Source organism: Abramis brama, assembly GCF_963993115.1.
Source record: "Abramis brama genome assembly, chromosome: 3".
Lineage (NCBI taxonomy): Eukaryota > Metazoa > Chordata > Actinopteri > Cypriniformes > Leuciscidae > Abramis > Abramis brama.
The window spans coordinates 55171145-55193698 of record NC_139965.1 but is presented as its reverse complement, the minus strand read 5'-3'; the positions used below and the strand labels follow the sequence as shown (position 1 = coordinate 55193698).

General features: G+C 36.4%; 2 protein-coding genes across 2 annotated transcripts; both read left to right on the top strand.

Moving 5' to 3' along the window:
• The first annotated feature begins 1095 nt into the window (after positions 1–1095).
• Positions 1096–12989, top strand: ctdnep1b (CTD nuclear envelope phosphatase 1b). Its single transcript, XM_084109196.1, has 7 exons — positions 1096–1704; positions 4250–4316; positions 4499–4617; positions 7910–8098; positions 8221–8332; positions 11573–11657; positions 11752–12989. The coding sequence occupies exons 1-7, from the start codon at positions 1591–1593 to the stop codon at positions 11810–11812; spliced, it is 747 nt and encodes a 248-aa protein (XP_083965322.1). The 5' UTR covers positions 1096–1590; the 3' UTR covers positions 11813–12989.
• Positions 12990–15633: 2644 nt separating this feature from the next.
• On the top strand, positions 15634–19733 carry gabarapb (GABA(A) receptor-associated protein b). The gene is made up of 4 exons (XM_084108183.1): positions 15634–16042; positions 17803–17881; positions 18834–18952; positions 19029–19733. The coding sequence occupies exons 1-4, from the start codon at positions 15953–15955 to the stop codon at positions 19092–19094; spliced, it is 354 nt and encodes a 117-aa protein (XP_083964309.1). The 5' UTR covers positions 15634–15952; the 3' UTR covers positions 19095–19733.
• Positions 19734–22554: the final 2821 nt, after the last annotated feature.

Genomic DNA, 22554 nt, shown 5'->3' with positions numbered 1-22554 from the left:
CTTCTTCCATTCATAGAAATAAGGAAATGAACCCACTTCGTCTTTGATTATGGCGGGGAGGGGAAACTAGGCTACTTATTTATGGATATCTAAAATAGAGTAACGTCATGCACAATAATTTGCACTAGTCATAATGACGTTTGAGATATCTTTAACTTTCATTCTGCCTAGTCAAAACTGAATTACAGATATCTGCAGTTGTCATTTAAGATGTGTGACGAGTTGAATGTCGTTTTTAATGACGTCATTGCAGATATCTGTAATTCAGTTTTGCCTAGTCAAAACTGAATTACAGATATCTCTATCTGTCGTTTCGACTAGTCACAATTACGTTACAGATATCTTGAATGACAATTCCAACTATCCAAAATGTGATTACGACTAGTCAGAAAGACATTGTTGATATCTACAATGTTAATTCCGGATAGTCAAAATTAGCTTTTAAATGTTAAAAGGGCTTTCCATAGTGAAATAGTTAGTAACAGAAAAAGACACTCGCTTGTCACCAACTACTGGCGTAACATGCTTAAATTCGGATCTCGAACAAGAAAATGATGTAGGGAGGGGCTTGATATTGTCATGGTGAATTGATTGGATGGTTGGATTGTTGTGGTTTGCTATTGGTCGATCTCATGTGAGTGACAGGTTCGTCCCGCCCTCGCACCAGTAGATGTTGCTGCAAGAGGGAGGGGAGGTTATTTTGATTAAAGATTGTGAGGCATACAAATAAAAAACCGATGTGCATAGATTATTTATAATAAATACTCCAATATTTTGAAAAGAATGTTACATTTTGATTTCATGGGCTTCTGAAGTAATCTTTTTGTGAGCGAATTCAAAAGATTTGCACCATTGGGATGAATCAAAATCTCATCACTACGCTAAAATGTTTGTTTGTTAATTTTAATCATTTAATATCACAAAAAAAAATGACTTTTTTTTTTTTTACTTCACCACTGTCATCAGTAAAATAAATTAAACGACAAGAAAATTGTGGAAGCTTCCTACGGTTTGAATTCTCACTGGTGAACACTGAATGGGAACTCAAAAGTCTTTTTGAAAAACGCCGCGGCCACGTGAGCACAAACTTTATGTCTCTTCGCGGAAGTGACGTCAGGGAAGCGATGGCGGCCCGTGTTGCTCTACCGTATTGGCTTTAAACTGTTCTCGGCGCTGAGAAATTGTACGCTTTTTCTTTTCGCTGTCTCAAAGATTATCAAAAAGAAGCGGAATACGCATATTGGTTTTAATGTTGCAGCAGATGGACAGTCGCACTTCGCGTGGCTTTTGGCAGAACGGAGACATTTGTTCGACACTCCGGTTTGTTTGACCACCTTTAGCCAGCGAGCATTTGAAGGAGCCGGACAGAGAAACTACCTCTCTAAAGATAAAGACATTCACCAAGTGATATTTAACCCACGCACTTTTGTTTTGCAAACGCTGCACTTTAGCACCCTTCACACGTTTGTTTGAATCATATCAAGGCGCGCGAGGTGTGAAGTTGTGAATGGTTGGCAGGATCTTCTTTCCACAGGTGTGTTGTGTTGCTCTTGTCAGCGGTGTAAATCACACCTCACGGACTCTGGTGTTATGGTTGACATGCTAAAGACCCGCCAATGTCTGCTCGGTGTGCGCACTTTCCTCGGCGTGACATCCAGGCTGTGGAGCTTCTTCTTATACATCCTCAGGAAGCACATACGAACGGTGAGTGTCCTTTTCAACTTTTGTTTCGTGACATGGCACTGAACTTTCATGCAGGTGTGTGAAGGGAAAGCAGACACCTGTCTGGAAACATTCTCAATCTCCTAGATGTTAATAAAGTAGCCAGTGGCTTTTTATTTCATGTTTATGTAACACTCTATTTTAATGTGTCTTTGTTTCACGTTACATGTATTTACTATAGTAACTATAAATTAGGCATAATTACATGCAGCTAACTCTAAACTTTTTTTTACAGTGTCCTTGTTACATAATTATGTAACGTGATTACCGTAGTAATAACAGTAGGTTATGCATAATTACATGCAACTAACCCTCAACCAAAACCCTAATCCTACCCTACCTAACCTTATAGTAAGTACATGTAGGTGCTTAATGTTACTCAGTACTTAAATATATAATTACACTGTAACAATGACACCTTAAAATAAAGTGTAACCCCAAATCCTAATCCTACCCTAACCCTATAGTAAGTACATGTAGTTAATTGCTATTACTCAGTACTTAAATGTGTAATTACACAGTAATAGGGATACATTAAAATAAAGTGTTACCCATGTTTATTCTGTGCAAGCGGTCTGTGATTCATTAGAGAGACACATATGTCCATTAAGACGTTGGTAACTGCACAACTTGTTTGCTGGTTATGAAGAATAACGTGTTACACTGATTCCATTAAACACTGACATTTACACACTAAGGATAACCGATTTGTCAACTCCTTAAATTGGTAAATGTGACACTTTACTGTGGCGTAAAGCGTAAATAAACAGCCGAACATGTACCATTAGTGTAAAATAAGACTTGACACCAAAATTAGTTGTTTCCATTTGAAATAATTTTAATTGTTTGCATCCAGTGTTATTGTTTTTACTAAAACTATTGAAAACAAGATTTTGTTAATTAAAATTAAGCTTGAGCTTAAATAAAATATAAAAACTTATTAAATTAAAATAAGTTTAAGAGAAAGAACCTTAAACTAAAATGTATATATGATGTTTTACTGTGACCATAAAGCAATAATGATCAGGGTAAGATGGATAAATCAAAAACAATTTTTAATAATATTTAAATTAATAATTTATAACATAATATACTACTAATAATATGTGAATATTATCCAGTAGGTTTTTGTTTTTAAGAAGAAGCTGATAAATGGGTCACATGCTTTAGCTCAGAGTATGTAAACACTTTGACTAGGAAAACAGGCTGTAATCCCCCTGTGCACAACAGGCTTTGGCGAGCCAGTTGTATAATAATCTTTAAGATGATCATTAAGACGCATTTATAGAAGTATTACTCGTCTGGGACTCTGATATGGGTGCCGGAGTAGCGGACACTTCTCTGAACATGCTTTACAGTCATGCAAGCATCGGGTCGGTTCAACCTGACCTGATATTATGAATGAGTCCTTATTGAGGCCTAATGCAAGTTGGGAATAAACAGCCCCCTTTTCAAAGTCACCCTGGCAGTTTCGCTCGGCTGTTCTCTCCGAAGTTCCTATGACGCTTTTAGACAGCTGGGAGAGCTAAAGATAGCTCAGAAGAGAGGGATTTGGAGAAAGAGAGGAAGAGTATCCACATTGTGGTGAGTGCTGGACTGAAGCAGAGGGTCTCGGACCTCTTAAAGAGACAGTGATCTGAGTTTGAGCTCAGTTCATTTCCTGAAGGTTGCGTACTTGAGTAAGCGGCTAATTGGCCAGTTGTGAAATAAGGCAAGTCCAGGACACCTCTTAAGGTCATTTGGACAAATGTAGGGTTCTCACGGTCACGGAAACCCTGTCTTATCGGCTAAATTGTCAATTTCTGGGCCTAGACTTGTTTTTAATACACATGGAGGCATGGAGATTTCTATAGTAAATTTTAATGATCAGCCGATATTGATTTATATATCATGAATCTGATTATTTCTTTATCCATATATTTATTTTATTATTATTTTTGTTTGCCAATCTTGAATATGGAGAGCAGAAGCGCCCTAATGCCAAAGTTTAATAGTAATATTTAATTAAATATTGCTTTTTAAAAATAAATATAAACAAATAAATATTTTAAAAATATTAATAACAAAAATTAAGTACATTGCATTAACAGTCATAAATTTAAAGTTTAAAGGGGGGGGGGGATATGTGAAAATATGACAGATAGACAGACAGACAGATAGATAAATAGATAGATAAAGAAATATTGGATGAATGGTTGGATTGATAGTCAACAGTATTTTTAATACAACCTGTATTTTTAAATTTACTGTACTTTTTATTTATTTATTTAAATTCTGGATAATGTAAAGTTCGACCTGCTTCAGCAGTGATAGACAAGCTTTTTTTATTGTGCTTTCATGTGATGTTTAAATGGTCTTTATTCACTTGTCGTTAGAGAGTTCATAAATGCAGACCTAAATGTTCCATTAAAACCATTATATCTTGCTAAATAATCTGTAAAAATGTCCTCTGCTGCATTGTACACGTGTCATGCACTGTGCTGTACTGAGGTGGACTGTTTCCTGTTTTGTCGTCTTCCTGTTCTAGATAATCCAGTATCAAACGGTGCGATATGACATTTTACCATTGTCCCCCATTTCCAGAAACCGACTCAGTGAGTATATCTTTTCTTCTCCTCAAGTTTTATACGTGATTATTATGACAACACAAAGCTGCCGGTGAGATTTAACATGCCCAATCTGAGTGTTACTTGTCTTTGAGACGGTGTTGTGTTTGTGTGAAGTCTTTTCATATACGTTGACTGACCTGTCAATTTGTGTTTGTGTTCATGTTCAGACACCGTTAAGCGGAAGATCCTAGTTTTAGATCTTGACGAGACATTGATCCACTCGCATCACGATGGAGTCCTCAGACCTACAGTACGGCCTGGTACACCGCCAGACTTCATCCTCAAAGTAAGATGAAACATTTTTGTTGCAGAGTACATTAAATTTGCACTATAAAATGCACATCTATAGACCAATGCTCATTAAAAACCTAGAAATAGCAGGTATTGTGATTCCAGGCCAGGGAAATTCATGGAAATTTCCATTTACGGTTACGTTTTTCTAGTTATGCTTGGCTCTACAATAGTTCAATAAAATAGCAGCTGCTCTTTGTTGCTCTTACAAAATAAAGATTTTTCATATCTTTATATATATATCAGGGATGTGATTTTTCCGGATTAATCCGGAATTCCGGATTTTCCGACCTGAAAATGTGACCTACGTGAATCATGCAGATCTGTAAAAAAAAAAAAAAAAAGGGCGGCGGGGGGTGGGGGGGTGGGGGGGGTGTAATCTCACAGCCGTCACCATGGTAACCCGGGACGGAACCACAATCGCCGCGTCTCAGTATATTTTCCTGCTTTTTTTGTCCTTAGCCAATCACACGCCTGATATATATATATATATATATATATATATATGTATATGTATATGTATATGTATATATGTGTGTGTGTGTATATCATTTTTTTTTTTCAAATAAATTAAAAACTATTAAAATCATAAATACTATTTTTTTATTATACATTATAAAAGTAAAATAATTATAATATTTATTAAACGTATAAAAAGCTATATAAAATAACAAAAATAACAATAATTATTATTATTATTATTATTATTATAGACTATTTTTATCAGGGCTGTACGTTAACTTTTTTTGAACATTGCTATGATATTGCTGTAGCTGGTGCTACAGATGTTGAAAGTTTTATAGCAATTATAGCACAATGAAACGTGCTATAAACATATGAAATGCCTGTTACCATTTCTGAAAACAACCATAGTTCATCATGCAGACTATATACGTATGCTGCTAATTATGTTATCAATCACTCCCGTTTAGGGGTGGGTGATAATTTATTCTGTTGTTTTTGAGTTTATGTACCAAAGTAAATGATATGAATAGAAGTCTCATAAAACTATACTTAACAAAGAGCCCATTTTTCATGAGCATATTTTCCCAGGAAATTATTAATTTCTTAAATTATTATTATACTTCAATATATTTACATAATATATCTGAATTCCTAATATCTTTATTATTAATCTTATTATAATCTGTGAGATACACACATTTTTTCATCTGAAGAAGGAAAGACGCAGGTAATCGCACACGGTCAGTCGATCTCTCTCTCACTTGCCGTCTGTTTAGGCTCGTTTAGTCCAAATCTACAGAGCCTCTGTACAAATCACAATGGTACATGGAGTCTTAATAAAAAAAAATACATTCGTCACTCTTGTTATTTTTATTAACTTGTTCAACATTCATGACAAATGCATGGTGTAAAACAAGAAGGACATGTGAACATAACGGTTGCTTGTAGGGGTGTAACGATACCCTCATGTCACGATTCGATACATATCACAATACTGAACTCACGATACGATATTATTGCGATACTCCAAGACATATGATAAAAGGTTAACAAAAAATTTACTGTTTATTAAACTGATAAATTTGATATTACATTGTGTGTATAAATGAATATTCTTGGACTTGGTGCTGGAAACCCAAAGCACAGGACAATAAAGACACCAAAATAAAAATATTCATGATTCTGAAGCTGAAAATACAATTATTTTAGACGAATATGTTTCTCTGTCACTGACTAGATACATTTAAAATGATGTAGGCCACTTTTTACACAGATATTCCCCTATTGCATTATTATACATTATATTCAACATTATATATAATATTTTAATGTAGTACTGACACTAAAACTCTGAAAACTTTAATTTTTTCTCACACAGTAATTTTTATTTTGGGTGAACTACACACAATACATATCATCACTATCCACGATACATATTGTTGCATTTTTGTATTGCGATATATTGTGACACGATATATTGTTACACCCCTAGTTGCTTGCATTCCTCTGTGGTTGGCTTGTCAGTATCACGGTATTACAATATTGCGGTTATCGCTACAGCCCTACATGCTTGACATAGGCCCTGTTTACACCTGGTGTTAAGATGTGTTTTGGTCGATCGGATCACAAGTAGGCGAGGGAGACACATTCCTGTTTACACTTGGTATTTTAATCCATCTCTTTTGTCCACTTTCAACCACTTCTGTCCTGATTTCTCTGAGGGGAGGGTCTATGGGCGGGTAAATGGACAAAATAGACCTTTCGATCTAATGGACAAACTAAGCTCGTGCAATTTACATATGAACGCGACCAGGGATGACTGAAAAACATCCGGAGAGCATCAGCTTTCGTTTCTGCTCTGACAGCCACAAGAACACGTCGAACACCGAGTACGTGTTAGAAATCAGGAATGGTGAGAGAACATTGTGCTTAGTACGTTTTTCATCCTCACACCAAACTTGGGTCTCCAGCCGACAAAGTTTAAATCCCGTCTGGCTAGCGCACTTCCCATAATGTTCACGCATTAGATCAGTAGATGGAGAGAAAGACTGTCTTTTGTGGCTGTTCGAACACATTCGACCACATGAGCATTTACACTATGAAAGCAATCCGGTCAAATGTGTTTTTGACTACCTCTGGAAGTGGTCGACAGTGGACAAGCTCAAAACGTGTTAGACCCTGTTTACACCTGTATTCAGCGTCGTCCACTTGTGATCCGATTGACCAAAATGCATCGTAATACCAGGTGTAAACGGAGACATAAAGACAACAACTATGATAACTACTTCTCACTACTACTTTTTGTTGGTTAGAGAATTTATTTTTCCAAAAATCTCCCTATCATTTCAGAAAATAGTAAAACTGCGAGCATGTGAACTATATAAGCACATCTGAGGAGCAAGTCAGCGATGCTAGGTCAAAGTAAAACAAGGCTCGAGTCAGTGCACATGTATGTTCTGTGCTGTTTCTCAATCATGCATGTTTGTTTATCACTCTAATGTGTCAATAAACTTTAAGCAGTGGCTACTTCGTTGCGCAAATGTATTTATATAACGTGATATGCATGAAATGGCTCTCGTTTCATCACTATGAAAGCTGCAGCGCATATGAGTGGGAAACAAACAAACTCTCACATCATACAAACAAACTGGTCTGTCTTACACGCGTGTTACTGTGGTAAGTTTTCATCGCGCAGAACAATTTTTTGTATGTCGCACTGTACAGCCCTGATTATTAAAATGCTTCTCGATTAATCATGAATCGCTGTTATTTTCACCCAAATGTCTCTTTCATTTTCTCATGTAAACTGTCATTCTTTTCAGGTGGTAATAGACAAACACCCAGTCAGATTCTTTGTACATAAAAGGCCGCATGTCGACTTCTTCTTAGAGGTGGTCAGTCAGTGGTATGAGTTAGTAGTGTTCACGGCTAGTATGGAGATCTATGGCTCTGCAGTAGCTGATAAGCTGGATAACAACAAGGGAATCCTAAAAAGAAGATACTACAGACAGGTAACCACTGAAACTCTTTACATTTCATTGTTCTTAAACCTTTCCTATGAGAAATATGGAAAAGGCAGACATTAGTCACGGATATATTTCAACAACACTCTCCGTTTCTTTATCTTGTGCAGCACTGTACACTGGATTCAGGTAGTTATATTAAAGACCTGTCCGTTGTACATGATGACTTATCAAGTGTAGTCATTCTTGACAACTCGCCAGGGGCATATCGCAGTCATCCAGGTAAGACTACAACAACGCGCTGTAGTTTGCACTGCTTCTTTGCAGGATTAACTTGTGTGTGAGCAGTTGCCCAGCTGGTCTCACTGCATGATATCTGTGGTTGTGTACTTTAGGCCATTTCAGCCTCACCGTGTTTAGCATGTTCAGCAGCATCACAGTAATCTATGCCATATGCAAAAGCAGGATTTAATATCACATATAGGATTTATATATCATATTATATAGTCGATTCCTGATGAATTCCCCTATTTTTTCGAATGAATTTTACTCTGAAATGCATTACATTATGGAAGTAAATTATAAAGTTGACTTTTGAAGTTGAAATTGATCAAACACATACACATACATACAGTGAGGAAAATAAGTATTTGAACACCCTGCTATTTTGCAAGTTCTCCCACTTGGAAATCATGGAGGGGTCTGAAATTGTAATCGTAGGTGCATGTCCACTGTGAGAGACATAATCTAAAAAAAAAAATCCAGAAATCACAATATATGATTTTTTAACTATTTATTTGTATGATACAGCTGCAAATAAGTATTTGAACACCTGTCTATCAGCTAGAATTCTGACCCTCAAAGACCTGTTAGTCTGCCTTTAAAATGTCCACCTCCACTCCATTTATTATCCTAAATTAGATGCACCTGTTTGAGGTCGTTAGCTGCATAAAGACACCTGTCCACCCCATACAATCAGTAAGAATCCAACTACTAACATGGCCAAGACCAAAGAGCTGTCCAAAGACACTAGAGACAAAATTGTACACCTCCACAAGGCTGGAAAGGGCTACGGGGAAATTGCCAAGCAGCTTGGTGAAAAAAGGTCCACTGTTGGAGCAATCATTAGAAAATGGAAGAAGCTAAACATGACTGTAAATCTCCCTCGGACTGGGGCTCCATGCAAGATCTCACCTCGTGGGGTTTCAATGATCCTAAGAAAGGTGAGAAATCAGCCCAGAACTACACGGGAGGAGCTGGTCAATGACCTGAAAAGAGCTGGGACCACCGTTTCCAAGGTTACTGTTGGTAATACACTAAGACGTCATGGTTTGAAATCATGCATGGCACGGAAGGTTCCCCTGCTTAAACTAGCACATGTCAAGGCCCGTCTTAAGTTTGCCAATGACCATTTGGATGATCCAGAGGAGTCATGGGAGAAAGTCATGTGGTCAGATGAGACCAAAATAGAACTTTTTGGTCATAATTCCACTAAACGTGTTTGGAGGAAGAAGAATGATGAGTACCATCCCAAGAACACCATCCCTACTGTGAAGCATGGGGGTGGTAGCATCATGCTTTGGGGGTGTTTTTCTGCACATGGGACAGGGCGACTGCACTGTATTAAGGAGAGGATGACCGGGGCCATGTATTGCGAGATTTTGGGGAACAACTTCCTTCCCTCAGTTAGAGCATTGAAGATGGGTCGAGGCTGGGTCTTCCAACATGACAATGACCCGAAGCACACAGCCAGGATAACCAAGGAGTGGCTCGGTAAGAAGCATATCAAGGTTCTGGCGTGGCCTAGCCAGTCTCCAGACCTAAACCCAATAGAGAATCTTTGGAGGGAGCTCAAACTCCGTGTTCTCAGCGACAGCCCAGAAACCTGACTGATCTAGAGAAGATCTGTGTGGAGGAGTGGGCCAAAATCCCTCCTGTAGTGTGTGCAAACCTGGTGAAAAACTACAGGAAACGTTTGACCTCTGTAATTGCAAACAAAGGCTACTGTACCAAATATTAACATTGATTTTCTCAGGTGTTCAAATACTTATTTGCAGCTGTATCATACAAATAAATAGTTAAAAAATCATACATTGTGATTTCTGGATTTTTTTTTTTTTGATTGTCTCTCACAGTGGACATGCTCCTACGATGACAATTTCAGACCCCTCCATGATTTCCAAGTGGGAGAACTTGCAAAATAGCAGGGTGTTCAAATACTTATTTTCCTCACTGTATAATGAACGTATGAATGTAAAGTAAATGACTAAATAGAAAAACAGCAGTCAGTCAATACCAATTTAAACATCACTTTAGAAAGAACTGATCAGTAAATGAATAGCTTGGTCTTGAATAAAACACATTTTACTGCTCTGTGATGGGTTTTTTGTCACCATGAGAGAAATTTCACTGACAAAAAAGGTCCATTGCTTGTTGTCATTGTCAAAAGTGTAGTGATGTAAGCAGATTTCTGTTGTTCAGTGCAGCGAATCCATGTGACCAACAATGATAAATGTAACCGCACATTTAGTCACAAATGTATAGATTTAGATTAAAATGTATGTTTGCCGATTTTCAACCCGCTTTGTATTGGTACAATGATGGCAGTATGTATAAATGAATAGTGTTTTACTTTTTCTCTGTTACCTGGGCTGAGAAATTCCAGTTTATTTTGTCAGCAAAAGTCTATTTGACAGCTCCAGAGCTTTCGTGAAAACCACAGATTATACTTCCATGTTTTTGTATCCCCGCCCACTGAGAGTCGGATCTACGGAGGGTTACTAACAAAACTGTTATTGTAAGGGTAGGTTTATCACTGAAAACAATAATACTTTAAACAGTATTATCGTAAAAATACTATGTCAACAGCCTACATGACGGCATTTTGTTTCGGTTGGTTTGGCAGAAGGTGCGCTCCCTGTTCCTCTTCTTCCAAATGAACGGATGAAATGGCGGCTTCTTTCGTTTTTTCCCTCTCGTCTGTTTCATCTAAAAAACTGTTCATAGTCATTCAGTTTAAAATGTAGACTACAAACATTTTTTCAGATTTTCCGTCGCAGTGTCCCGTCGTCTCCATATTTCATATTCTTTGCAGCCTTTAGCTTCTGCCTACAACACTCTGGATCCTTCACTGGAAACTGAAAATAACTTGCTCCCGCTAAACGTTTATTCTTTGCATTCTTGCACCCAGGAACAATACAAGTCAACACTGTTGTGTCTAAAAGATTGCTAAGAAGTATTTCCTACTCAAGCAAAGCGGTATTTGACTGGTCAAGCCTATCCAATAGCAGACTTGGAGTGGCCTTGGACAACAACATGCTCATTGCCCAGTGCATTATGGGTGTTTTCCTACTTGTTATTACCGGTTGAAATGATTTCACCTTTCTACCGTATAGACATCCAAGTTTTCTTGAAAACCCATTTATTATAAAAGGTCTACTGAGGAAAAAGTGGTTTTCCTCCAGAACGTGTTTGGTTTGAATGTGTAATTGTTTTCTACATTTCTTTTACTCTGACCCATAGATAATGCAATACCTATAAAGTCATGGTTTAGTGACCCCAGTGACACAGCACTTCTTAACCTGCTGCCCATGCTGGATGCACTAAGGTAAGGATCTTAAAAGTAACTAAAACATGGAACAATTTTTATGCTGTTCACTTGAAATCTCATAGCACCTCTTCATTTTGTGTTCCCTCTTCAGGTTCACCGCAGACGTACGGTCCGTCCTGAGCAGAAATCTCCATCAGCATCGACTCTGGTGATCATCCGACCGAGGGCTTTCTTCAAGTCCGTTCTTTTTTTTTGTTTCGTTTTGTCGAACTGCTTCCCTATCTGACATCCGCCTGATCATTCTCCCTCGACTCTTGACTCATCGCCTTCCAAAAACGGCCTTACATGAGGTCTATCAGGAGGAGAGTCAATCCTGAACTCAAAGGGGATGGAAAAGGCAAACTTGAGGATGTTTCAGGAAGCTTTTTTGCCTAAGTTTTTTTTTTTTGTCCCTTCTTCAGAATGGAGTCTCTGCCTTACAGTTCTACCTATGCTGATCGTGTGCGAGTTATGTTCGTGCTATGTGTGTGTATGAGGACATCTGCTGTTTTTCTTTTTAATTATTTGAAGATATGGAGTGGCTGGACACTGAAACAAGATCAAAACAGACCTTTTCATGACTTGCGTCTTCAATTCCAGTTTGGGACGTCATACCTCACTTCTAAAGGTGGCGCAAACGGAGATCTACTAAACAGACTGGCTAAAAAAAAAAAAAGCCACAGACACTCTGCACATCTAATAGTTCACTGGAAAAACTATTGATGTCACAGACAAGTCGGGGGTTATTGTTGTAGAGTTGTGTATGCTATTATTGAGGTACTGTCTTGGAAAACATGGGTTTTAACGACTTCTGTATGGTAGACCTGTCCAAATTCAGAATGTGGAAGATAGTATTATCCATATTCTGCAGCAAATTCTTTTTTCTTTTTTTTTTTATTCTGGTCAATTGTCATCCTGTTTTAGTTTCGGCAGTAAATGAATTTTTCATGATTATCAGGGAGGATGTAATAGAATATGTGCTTTGACGAAGCTAAACGACAGATTTTAAGCCTTTCTGCTCTAATTCTTCTCTACAAGAATGTATGTGGTTGGTTATGAAATCCTACCACTTGGGCGCCTTTTTACAATGTATTTTTTTCCTTCCTGAAAATGTAATAATGACAAGACTTGAATTTATAAAACTTGTACTTCATTGTATTGAAGAGCTGACTGAGCAACAGACACCCTTTTTTTACTCAAGGCCTTGTTGGTTTCTCTGTGCACCTGTCAGATAATGTCAATTCTGTTCTCATCAATCAAACACTTGTTAAGTCTCAAGGCAGCTTCCTGGGACACAAGGAGTCCATAGACCTGTGCACGTTACTAATAAAAACGTGTCACTATCTCATACTCTGGGTTCAGTTTCCTTTTACTGTCTTATTAAAGCTACAATATGTTGTTTTGGGGTTTTTTCGCCGCTAGGGGTTGCTAACCTCTTACAATAACAAAGGCGTAGGTTGATGACGCATAAGCGGAATTATGGAACTTGTGGTCATGCTGATGGATCTAATAATGTTTATGGATGAGTGAATACATTTATGTTTTTAACATGACTGTGGCATGAAGCAGGTCGGGCTTGCTAATGGGACACAGATATCAGCGTCACACGCGAGTCCCGCGGATATAAAGGAATAAGGACATTTCATTCTACCAAACTACATGCAAGTGCTGAATTACTACTCACACAAGTCAGTTTATTAGACGAATGAAACTTGTGAGTAGAGCCCGACCGATAAAGGATTTTTAAGGCCTATACCGATACAAATATTTGGTGATTTAAAAATCCGATATTCCGATATATCGGCCGATATATATATTTTTTTTTTAATGCAGAAACGTGTAACAAAATATGAACAGATTTTCCCTAACATTAGTTATTCGTAGTTATTTAAGAGTCCTCAGCCTTACTAAAATAATATAATGCAGTTTAAAAATATATATATATTTTTTTAATTAACTATTGTCACAACAGAACAGAATATATTAAAGTTCTGATAAATATAATGTATATTAAAAATACAAACTTAAGATATGAAACTAAAAGTCCTTTGAACCAAAAAAATAAACTATTATTATTAATATTGATAGTAAAAATTTTTTTAAAAATCAATGATGATGATATTATTATTATTATCATCATCATTTGTATTATCATTAAACAAGACAAAGGTCACTCCTAATTCTATCCATCTATTCCATCAAGCTACAAAAAAACATTTTCAATCATCATTTGCTGCCTGCCTTCTAAAATCTACTACTTAGTGATGCACTAAATACATTATGTGAGGTAATTAACGTTACATATTAAAAAACGTATTACGTTTTACAATGCAGGGACTGGAACTACAGATATGCTAGTTATAAATACAGTAATCATTACTTTATTTAGGCAGAATAAGTTCGTTGTGATTTCCAAGCTCATTGATGTTAGCAGTCTTCCTTGTAGAGTGCGCTCTGGTGGACAAACTATGCAGCGCCAACACTCATAACATGGTTGCAGGGTGTTTTGTCCGCTTTTATTTTATTTTTTAAATATTCATTTATCGGCCGTTATACATGCCGATACCGATAGTTTGGAAAATGCCTAATATCGGCCGATAATATCGGCCCACCGATATATCGGTCGGGCTCTACTTGTGAGGTAACGCAGCGCTGTTTCACTTGGTCTACACTCACACTAAACTGCATTTGAGTGTGTTGAAAGTTATAATGTTATTCTATGCGTTAGTTTGTCTGTATGAGACTAGCAGTGAGCTAGATCAACATTAGAATAACATACTGATCATATTCTAACATTTCATCATGTTGAGTGATTTAACATTGATTAGTTTAATGCACATTTGTGCGTCTCTGTCAAGTCAAAGTTTGTCGCGGACGTGGAGCTCTCGGCATCTCGAAAACGCCGCGCTGATATTGATCCTCGTTTTAGTTCTCCTTTTGTCCCAAAGTCTGCTTGCCATGGTCCATAATGTTTGAACGAAACAACAACAGCGTGAGCGTGCAGCTAGACGTAACGCAGTTCTGTCGCCATGGTTACTATGGCAGTACGAGCGGAAACCAGGGATTATGCGGATATTACGTCATTGACAGGCGACAATGACCAGGGACGAGCCATTATTTAAAATTGGAATTCCTCTGAAATTAAAAATCTTTGGGAACTTTTGGGACAACTGCAGGAAATATATAACACTGTGCAAGTGATTTTTGGATATTTTATTACAAAAATCTTACATATTGTACCTTTAATAGTATACTCTGCAAAATTTTGGAAGTAGGCAACAAATGTCTTCTACCGTTTTGCTGCACCAAAAAAAAAAAAATAATAAAATAAAAAAATAAAAAAAATATATATATATATATATTATTATTATTATTAAAATATATTTAAAAAAAAAACAACATTTTTTTATATAAATAGCCTATGTATTTATGTATGTGTGCACACACACACTCACTCTCTCCTAGGCAAAATAAGAAAAAATGGGCCATGCCAAAAATGGTAAGATATTTAGTGGTCTTTTAATTGTCTACCTTTTTAAATACAAATCACTGGTCGGGATATATGTGTGTGTGTATAAAGAGAGAGATAATTAAAATTGTGTATGATAAGAATTTTTAGTCACTATACTTGACTGCCATTTTTTTTCTTGTTTTAACCATAAACTTGAATAAATTGTTTGAGGGAATTCAAGTAGTTTTACTGGACAAGACAAAAGCCGATTATATATTTTTGAAGTGCAATAATGCTGTGTCCGTGTATGTCTTAAAAAATATATATTTTTTAAAAATATATATTTTTTAAATGTTAACTTTTTACAAGCAAAGAGAACAGTTTACTGACGTTATGGTCGATTAATAGAAATTGTTTGTTGTTTATTTATTCATTCAAGAATAAATGACCGTTTGCATTTGCTCTTATTAAACACCCCTGCGTCACTTTGAATACCGGAAGTGAGGGCAGATAGTCATATGACTGACCGGAGCACCGCTTGACAATTCTACAGCGTGTACAGCCGAGAAAGTAGTCCCTATCTTACAAATGACAACGAAATGTCAGAAAACACTTTAGTAACAATCGAGCACCTTCAATAAGTCTTGCGTCAAATACTTTAAATATAAGTTTTTTTCAGGATGTGTGGTTTTCAGAAAAATACGAGTTTGAGTTGACAAAAATAATGTAAATATAGTGTGCCCGTATTAATGCGCAAAAGGAGAAGCAAAGCACTAGCAGCTGTGTATGAGAGAGAAGCGTTGGTCACGTTTCTGACACTTCTGTGTGTTTCCGAGACAAATTTACTCTTCCTTTAGCAACCATGAAGTTTCAATACAAAGAAGAGCATCCTTTTGAGAAGAGGCGATCAGAGGGAGAGAAAATCAGGAAGAAATATCCAGACAGGGTTCCTGTAAGTCGGTTTGTATCGTTTGAAATGTGTAAACAGAAGCTCGCGTTATAGGGAACCACAACAAACCAGTAAAACGCGAAAGGTGTGATTGATATACATTATTTGAACGGTTCATCCGTGTCAAAACAAACTCATCTTGTGTATATTCGTTCTTTCTAAGCATAAGTTGCACGAACAAAAACAGCTTTAGCTTCAGTAGCACGTGAAGGGCGAAACTGCTGAAGGCCACGTTGATGTATCATCTGAAATTCTTTATTATTATTCAAATTAATATTCTACCCATGTTATGCTATGCGTATTTGAACGGTTAAAGTATATAAATCAAATCACGTTTTCTTTGAAATGCGAACAATTCAACACTCATTCAGCTCGTTTTGTTTTTATGGTCTCATCTGCATTAATCCGCAAGGCTTTATGAAAAGATTGAACTTAAATAAGTGTAATGCGGTGTATATGTGTGTATGAACTTATTTAAAATGTGTTTATGGGTAAAATAATACATTCAGGACCATGTTGAAGTGGTGAATCTTAAAATAGCCTCGATGTCCTATACAGTCAACATGTTTACATCCAGAAGGTTGACTTCGTTTACCTTATAACCAAGCCAGTAAAACAACAAAACAAGCAATCCTCTAAAGATTACATTTTGAAATAATTTTAATGTTGATTTCATTATATTCCTTTTGTTTAGATCACTTACAACCAAATTAAGGTGGTGTTTTATAGTAGCATATAAAAAAAGTCATTTTATATCTGGTTCAAATGAATCAATTGTTTTAAGTGCCCAAATATGACTGATAATTCTAAAATCAACATCGACTATTTTACGCAATATAACACCGTGTCTACGTTTTACAGCTCTGTAATGTCTTGTGTCTTGGTAGAATTTGATTTAATGTCTGTTTTTTGTTGTAATGGTTAAGCTTTTTTGAAAAAGTTCACACATTGGCTGTTCGTGGTCATTGAATATTTTGCATTCTAGATGTTGTAAGTCTCACTGCTTATTTCTGTGTGTGCTTGTTCAACATCGTGGCTTATATATAGATTTTATTCAACACATGTTAAAAAATTGCACTGCGTTTCTTTCATTTCCTATGGGTGAACAGGCAATTTGTGACTCTCTTTTTTTACCACTTAGACTCATCGAATCAAGTGCAGGTTTTTCAGATTGCACATCTTAGAAACTCATGAAATAACTTTTGAAACACTAATTTTGAGGAAACTATTTTTATAAAACAAAACAAAAATGCAGCTACACATTCAACAAGACTCGCATCTGAGTTAGTGAATGCTTTCTGGCGGCTACGGGTCACTGATGTCTGAAGAGAGTCATGGCTGCTTATATTTCATTTACGTTATGTTTTCTAACAGAAGAATTGCTACTATTGTTACTGTCAGGTGGTATTTTCCCTTAAGCCCTGAATAATTTCTGGACCTGGAATGGACATTTTTATTTGAAAAAAACAAACAATCATGAATCATTTTCTGAGTAGAAACAGCAGTCTTAAGAAGTCTTGGGTCCAAAAGTGTTTTGTATAGTTATCTTGTTCCTCATCTGCAACCTAATTATCAAAAATAGCACAGCTTTTCTCAGATCCTCTTTGCACCAAGTCAAAAATCACCCATGGTAGGCTTGAAATATGTACAGTGCGAAAATCAATCGAAAGTGAATCATCATTCAGTTTCATATAATGCTTAGTTAACTTTACCAACTCTACCATTTCTACACTAAAACAAGTGTTTATTTGATTCTGTACTAGGTAATTGTGGAAAAAGCTCCTAAAGCCAGGATAGGTGACCTAGACAAGAAGAAATACCTGGTCCCCTCTGACCTGACGGGTAAGTCGTTTTATGTCTCTAATTTCTTTTTTTTTTTAAAGGATGTTCATTTACAATGTCAGCGATTGCTTCAGAAAATTCTGTGAAAAGATGATACATTTTTGTTGAGCTTTTCTATGTTGGCATAGTAAAAGTATTTATTAAAGTGCCCCTATCATGCTATTTTAAAGGTTCCTCATTTTGTTTTGGAGTCTCCTACAATAGGCTTCATGCATCCAAGGTAAAAAAACACTGTAATTGTCTCATAATATACACTGCAGCCTCACCTCTTTTCTCAGTGTCTGAAACGGTTCGATAAAGGATTCAGTCTCTCTAAACTCAAGATCCTACTCTTCTCTGATTGGTCAGATGGCCCAGTCTGTTGTGATTGGTCGACCGCTTACAGTGCTTGTCGGAAACGAAGCATCAATTACCATTATTTCAGCTCTGGATCTTCCTCAGCGCTTGATACACAATGACACGAACAGTAACGATGGCGTCAGTTTTACCATATCAATTTGAACCCGAGTCCTCTTTTTTTTTTAAGTGCATGCAAAGTGGATCTGCTCTAACAGTGCAGAAAACAGCATCTTCTCGACATGACGACAACATGAACCAAAGCCTTCCAGCCTCAGCTACAAGTATAGTGTTTGAGGACCGGGCGGCAAAGTAGACGTCGTTCGTGGGCAGCCATTGAAGACCATAGTATGATGCACACGTGTTAAAATCCTACGGAGGAAGTAAGACTGGAAATACTGACGGCACATTTGAGGCAGTTCAGAATCGGTTCATTCTTTTGGGAGACTTATTTATCGTGCACTTTAATCTTTAAAACTTTGTCTTTTACATTCTCAAAGAGCCATATAACACACTACATGAAAGGTAATATCTGATAAAGCATTATAGGGGCACTGTCAAGTATGTTATTCTTTCTATAGTGTTTTATATTATGTATTTTTTGTTGTTGTTGTAGTGGGCCAGTTTTACTTTCTCATCCGAAAACGAATCCACCTGAGAGCCGAGGATGCTCTCTTTTTCTTCGTAAACAATGTCATTCCCCCTACCTCTGCCACCATGGGCCAGTTGTACCAGGTATTTTACTCTTTCCTCGTCAATATGGAAGTCGTTTTATTTCGTTCCTCTGATAATTTCATGTTCTCGCACACAGGAACATCACGAAGAAGATTTCTTCCTTTACATCGCCTACAGTGACGAGAGTGTGTATGGAGAATAGAGCCAAAGGGAAATGACCCTCTTCCTCCTCTCTTTCTTCCTTTTAAAACAATATATAGACGTCATTCTGGCAGCCTAGAGCTCTCAGAACTGAAGTATCAGATGCACTTTTGCTTTGATTCGATCATATCTCCTTTCATGTTTTTATCCTTTCATTTCTGATGTTTATTAGAATTTACTAAGTAGTAGTTTTTCCATTTTTCGTTATTCCTGCAAAATGGTGTCTTACAAAACTGTCAGGCACTAGCTCTAATACAATGAAAATGTCACTGATACTGTTACATTTTGAATTGATTTCTGCTTTTGTTTCCTAGTCATGCTCATTTTTAATGTTTCTGACCATAAACGAATGTTTGCTCTTTCTAGATGGTTTCTAACTAGCATGTGCAGTCCAGCACTCGCTGGTCAGTCAGTGGAGAATTCGCACTAAAGTGTATTCGGTTATCAGCTAAGTCTAATATGCTGTTGTTACTTTGATTTACTTTTATTATTGTACCTAAAAATGTAGCTGGGTCGATTTATTTTAAGTTGTAAATCGAAAGTGCAAGTTTTATTTGCAGTTTTGTTTTTTCTTATCTTGGTATTCAGCTGTATTTCTGGTACCCTTGACGATGACCATATAAACCAAACGCACGCAAAATTTGTCTGTCGTCATTTTATCTTACCATCTGGTAAAGTAAACAAAGCGTTATGCTTAATGTGGAAGCTCAGAGGGAAACAGCTGTGCAACAATTAAATATTGCAAATGATAACTCTGCCTGTCCACAATTAATATTATAGGATCTTGCTTGTTTCCTTATATACTGATATATATATATATATATATATATATTCAGTAAATAGTAAATTCAGATTTCCTGGTTGTCAGAGGACAAATGATTGAGGTACAAAGGTAAGATGGGCATAAATACATGGAAATGTATTTAAAATAAAAATACAAAATACTGTGTGAAAAAATGTATTTAAGTACAAATGCAGTATTTTGAAAATACACAAAATACATGTGAAATTGTCCATCCAGTACAGGTATAGGTCACAGTGAATGAAGAAACTACACAGGCCTAATGACTTTTCATTCCTAACCTTATCTCTGTCATTCTTTCTTGCTGGCAATTACAAATAAACTTGTGCAAAATAGCAGCTATTTATATACTTGTTTATGACTAGGTTACAATGTAGTCTATTACTTGTGGTGAACACTATTAAAAAATGTGGAAACCTTTTCTGCTATTTAGCAAAGAATATGGATGGACGATATGACCAAAATCTTAATTTTACTTCACAGTAACAAAATATATCATGCTTTCACAATTCTCAATATCAGTTTTGTTACCACAGCAAAAACTGAATTTCAAACATTTTCTGTAAAGTTTATTTGTTTCTTTTTAATTTAAAATTTTAAGTTAAAATTAATTTAGATTCATTTGACACTATTTACCCAAAGTTTATATACACACACACACACATATATATATATTATGAATAAAGCTGAAGATTTTTGTGGTGTATCATTCATCAGTGCTTCTTTTTCCACGTTCCAATAATTCCTGCCCACTAAAAGGCAAAGCTACTAAAAAGTTCCATCCATTCACACTTTATATGATATGTAGTGTAGATCACCCAGCCCTAACATGCAGTAATGCTTTAAACACATTTGACAAGCTAGTTGATAAAAATCAACAACCGATCAAGACTGATTGAATATATAATGCACTATTTTAACTTTAATCAACAAGTAGAATTGATCATGACATCCTCGCCTTATTCCAGAAAAATCGCTGATCCGATGCCGAGTTGTCCTGCAGCTCACATGCATGAATGAGGGGGCGTGTCTGAACTAGTACCTTGATAACGAGGCTGACTGGCAAAAAGTATTTTATGTATTTTGAAAATACAAAAATACGCATCTTAAATGTATCTAAATACAAATTACATTTGATTTTTTCCAAAGGCTTTAAAATACAAAATAGTATTACAAAATAAAAAATAGTAAAACTGCCGATCCCAGGGTATGTATAGTACATTTATATTTTTTCTTTTTTAAAAGTAAATCCAGACAGGTTTTCTGGTTGTCAGAGGACAAATGATTGAGTAAGGTGTATATATATATATATTAATTAGTACATATGTGAGTGACGTACAACATGCTTTTATTTTTTAAATTGATGTGACAAAAAAGTGTAAACTACAATTTTTTTTATTTTATTATTGCTATAAAGAATTCAAGTACAAACAATTAAGGCATAAATTAACAACAATCATACATTTGTAATCGTGTTGATATCACTTAGAAGAAAGAACATAGAACAAACAAAAAAATAAATAAAATAAAATAAAAACAAAGGGGTGAGGGTCTTAGTCCAATAACCTAAACAAATCCAAAACGGAAAGAAGTTTTAGGGCATTTCTATCCGTCATCCAATGAAGTGATTTAACAAATAGCTTCAAGTCGTGTAAACTACAAATGAGCTATGAGACAGAGCGGGGGGGGGGGAACAAACCATCCGTCCCCATTGACTTTGCATTGCGAGAGGCTGCCTCCTTGTCATTTCTTGCTTCTAACAAAAGATAGAAAAATGTGTACAGCAAACAAGCTAAAAAACCCAGAAATAAGTTTTTATTAGCTCTCGACCCAAAAAACGAGTGTTTTTAGGACATAAAAGTGGATACAGGCAGTTGAGACAGAGCGTCACGTGTCTCATTACTCTGAGAACTAACGTAGTAAGTTACGTCCGCTGGAGGAGACCGTAATCGGCTACACAGGATAGTTTATCTTACAGAAATATAATATATAAAACTGACATTTGGATATTTGACTCACCAGTGACCAAATGTTTAACTTACTACACATGTAGTCTATTTTTAGTGCATACTGAGTGTCAGGATCCCACAATTTACCCATTCGTTCCAGCCTGTATCCACTTTTATGTCCTCAAACGCTCGTTTTTTGGGGTCGACAGCTTATGAAAACTTATTTCTGGGTTTCTTAGCTTGTTTGCTGTACACCTTGTCACATAGCAGCTTTTAGGCATTATTCTGTCTTTTCTTAGAAGCAAGAAATGACAAGGAGGCAGCCTCTCGCAATGCAAAGTCAATGGAGACGGTTGGTTTGTTTTTCCCATTTGGTGGGCGTGGTCTTCAGATTATGACTCTTATTGTTTCTTCTGATTTCCGGTTACTATCTGCTTCAAAATAAAAGTCCTATTCGTAAGCAAAGCGTTACTTTGAGTATAATAATCTTCATCTGTTGCACCGATTCACGAATGACAATTAATTATACACTTGCAGAATAACCATTGTTATAGTCAAATCCTCGCTTATGAGCGAATAACAGAAATGTCACGAAGAAAACGTAGTTAATATAATCTTTAAAAACCCATTTTAAAAAGCTTTAGGTTACATTTAAACTCTTGACTAAAATAATAATCAGGGAATGCATGATGACGCAATTTCGTCGTGAC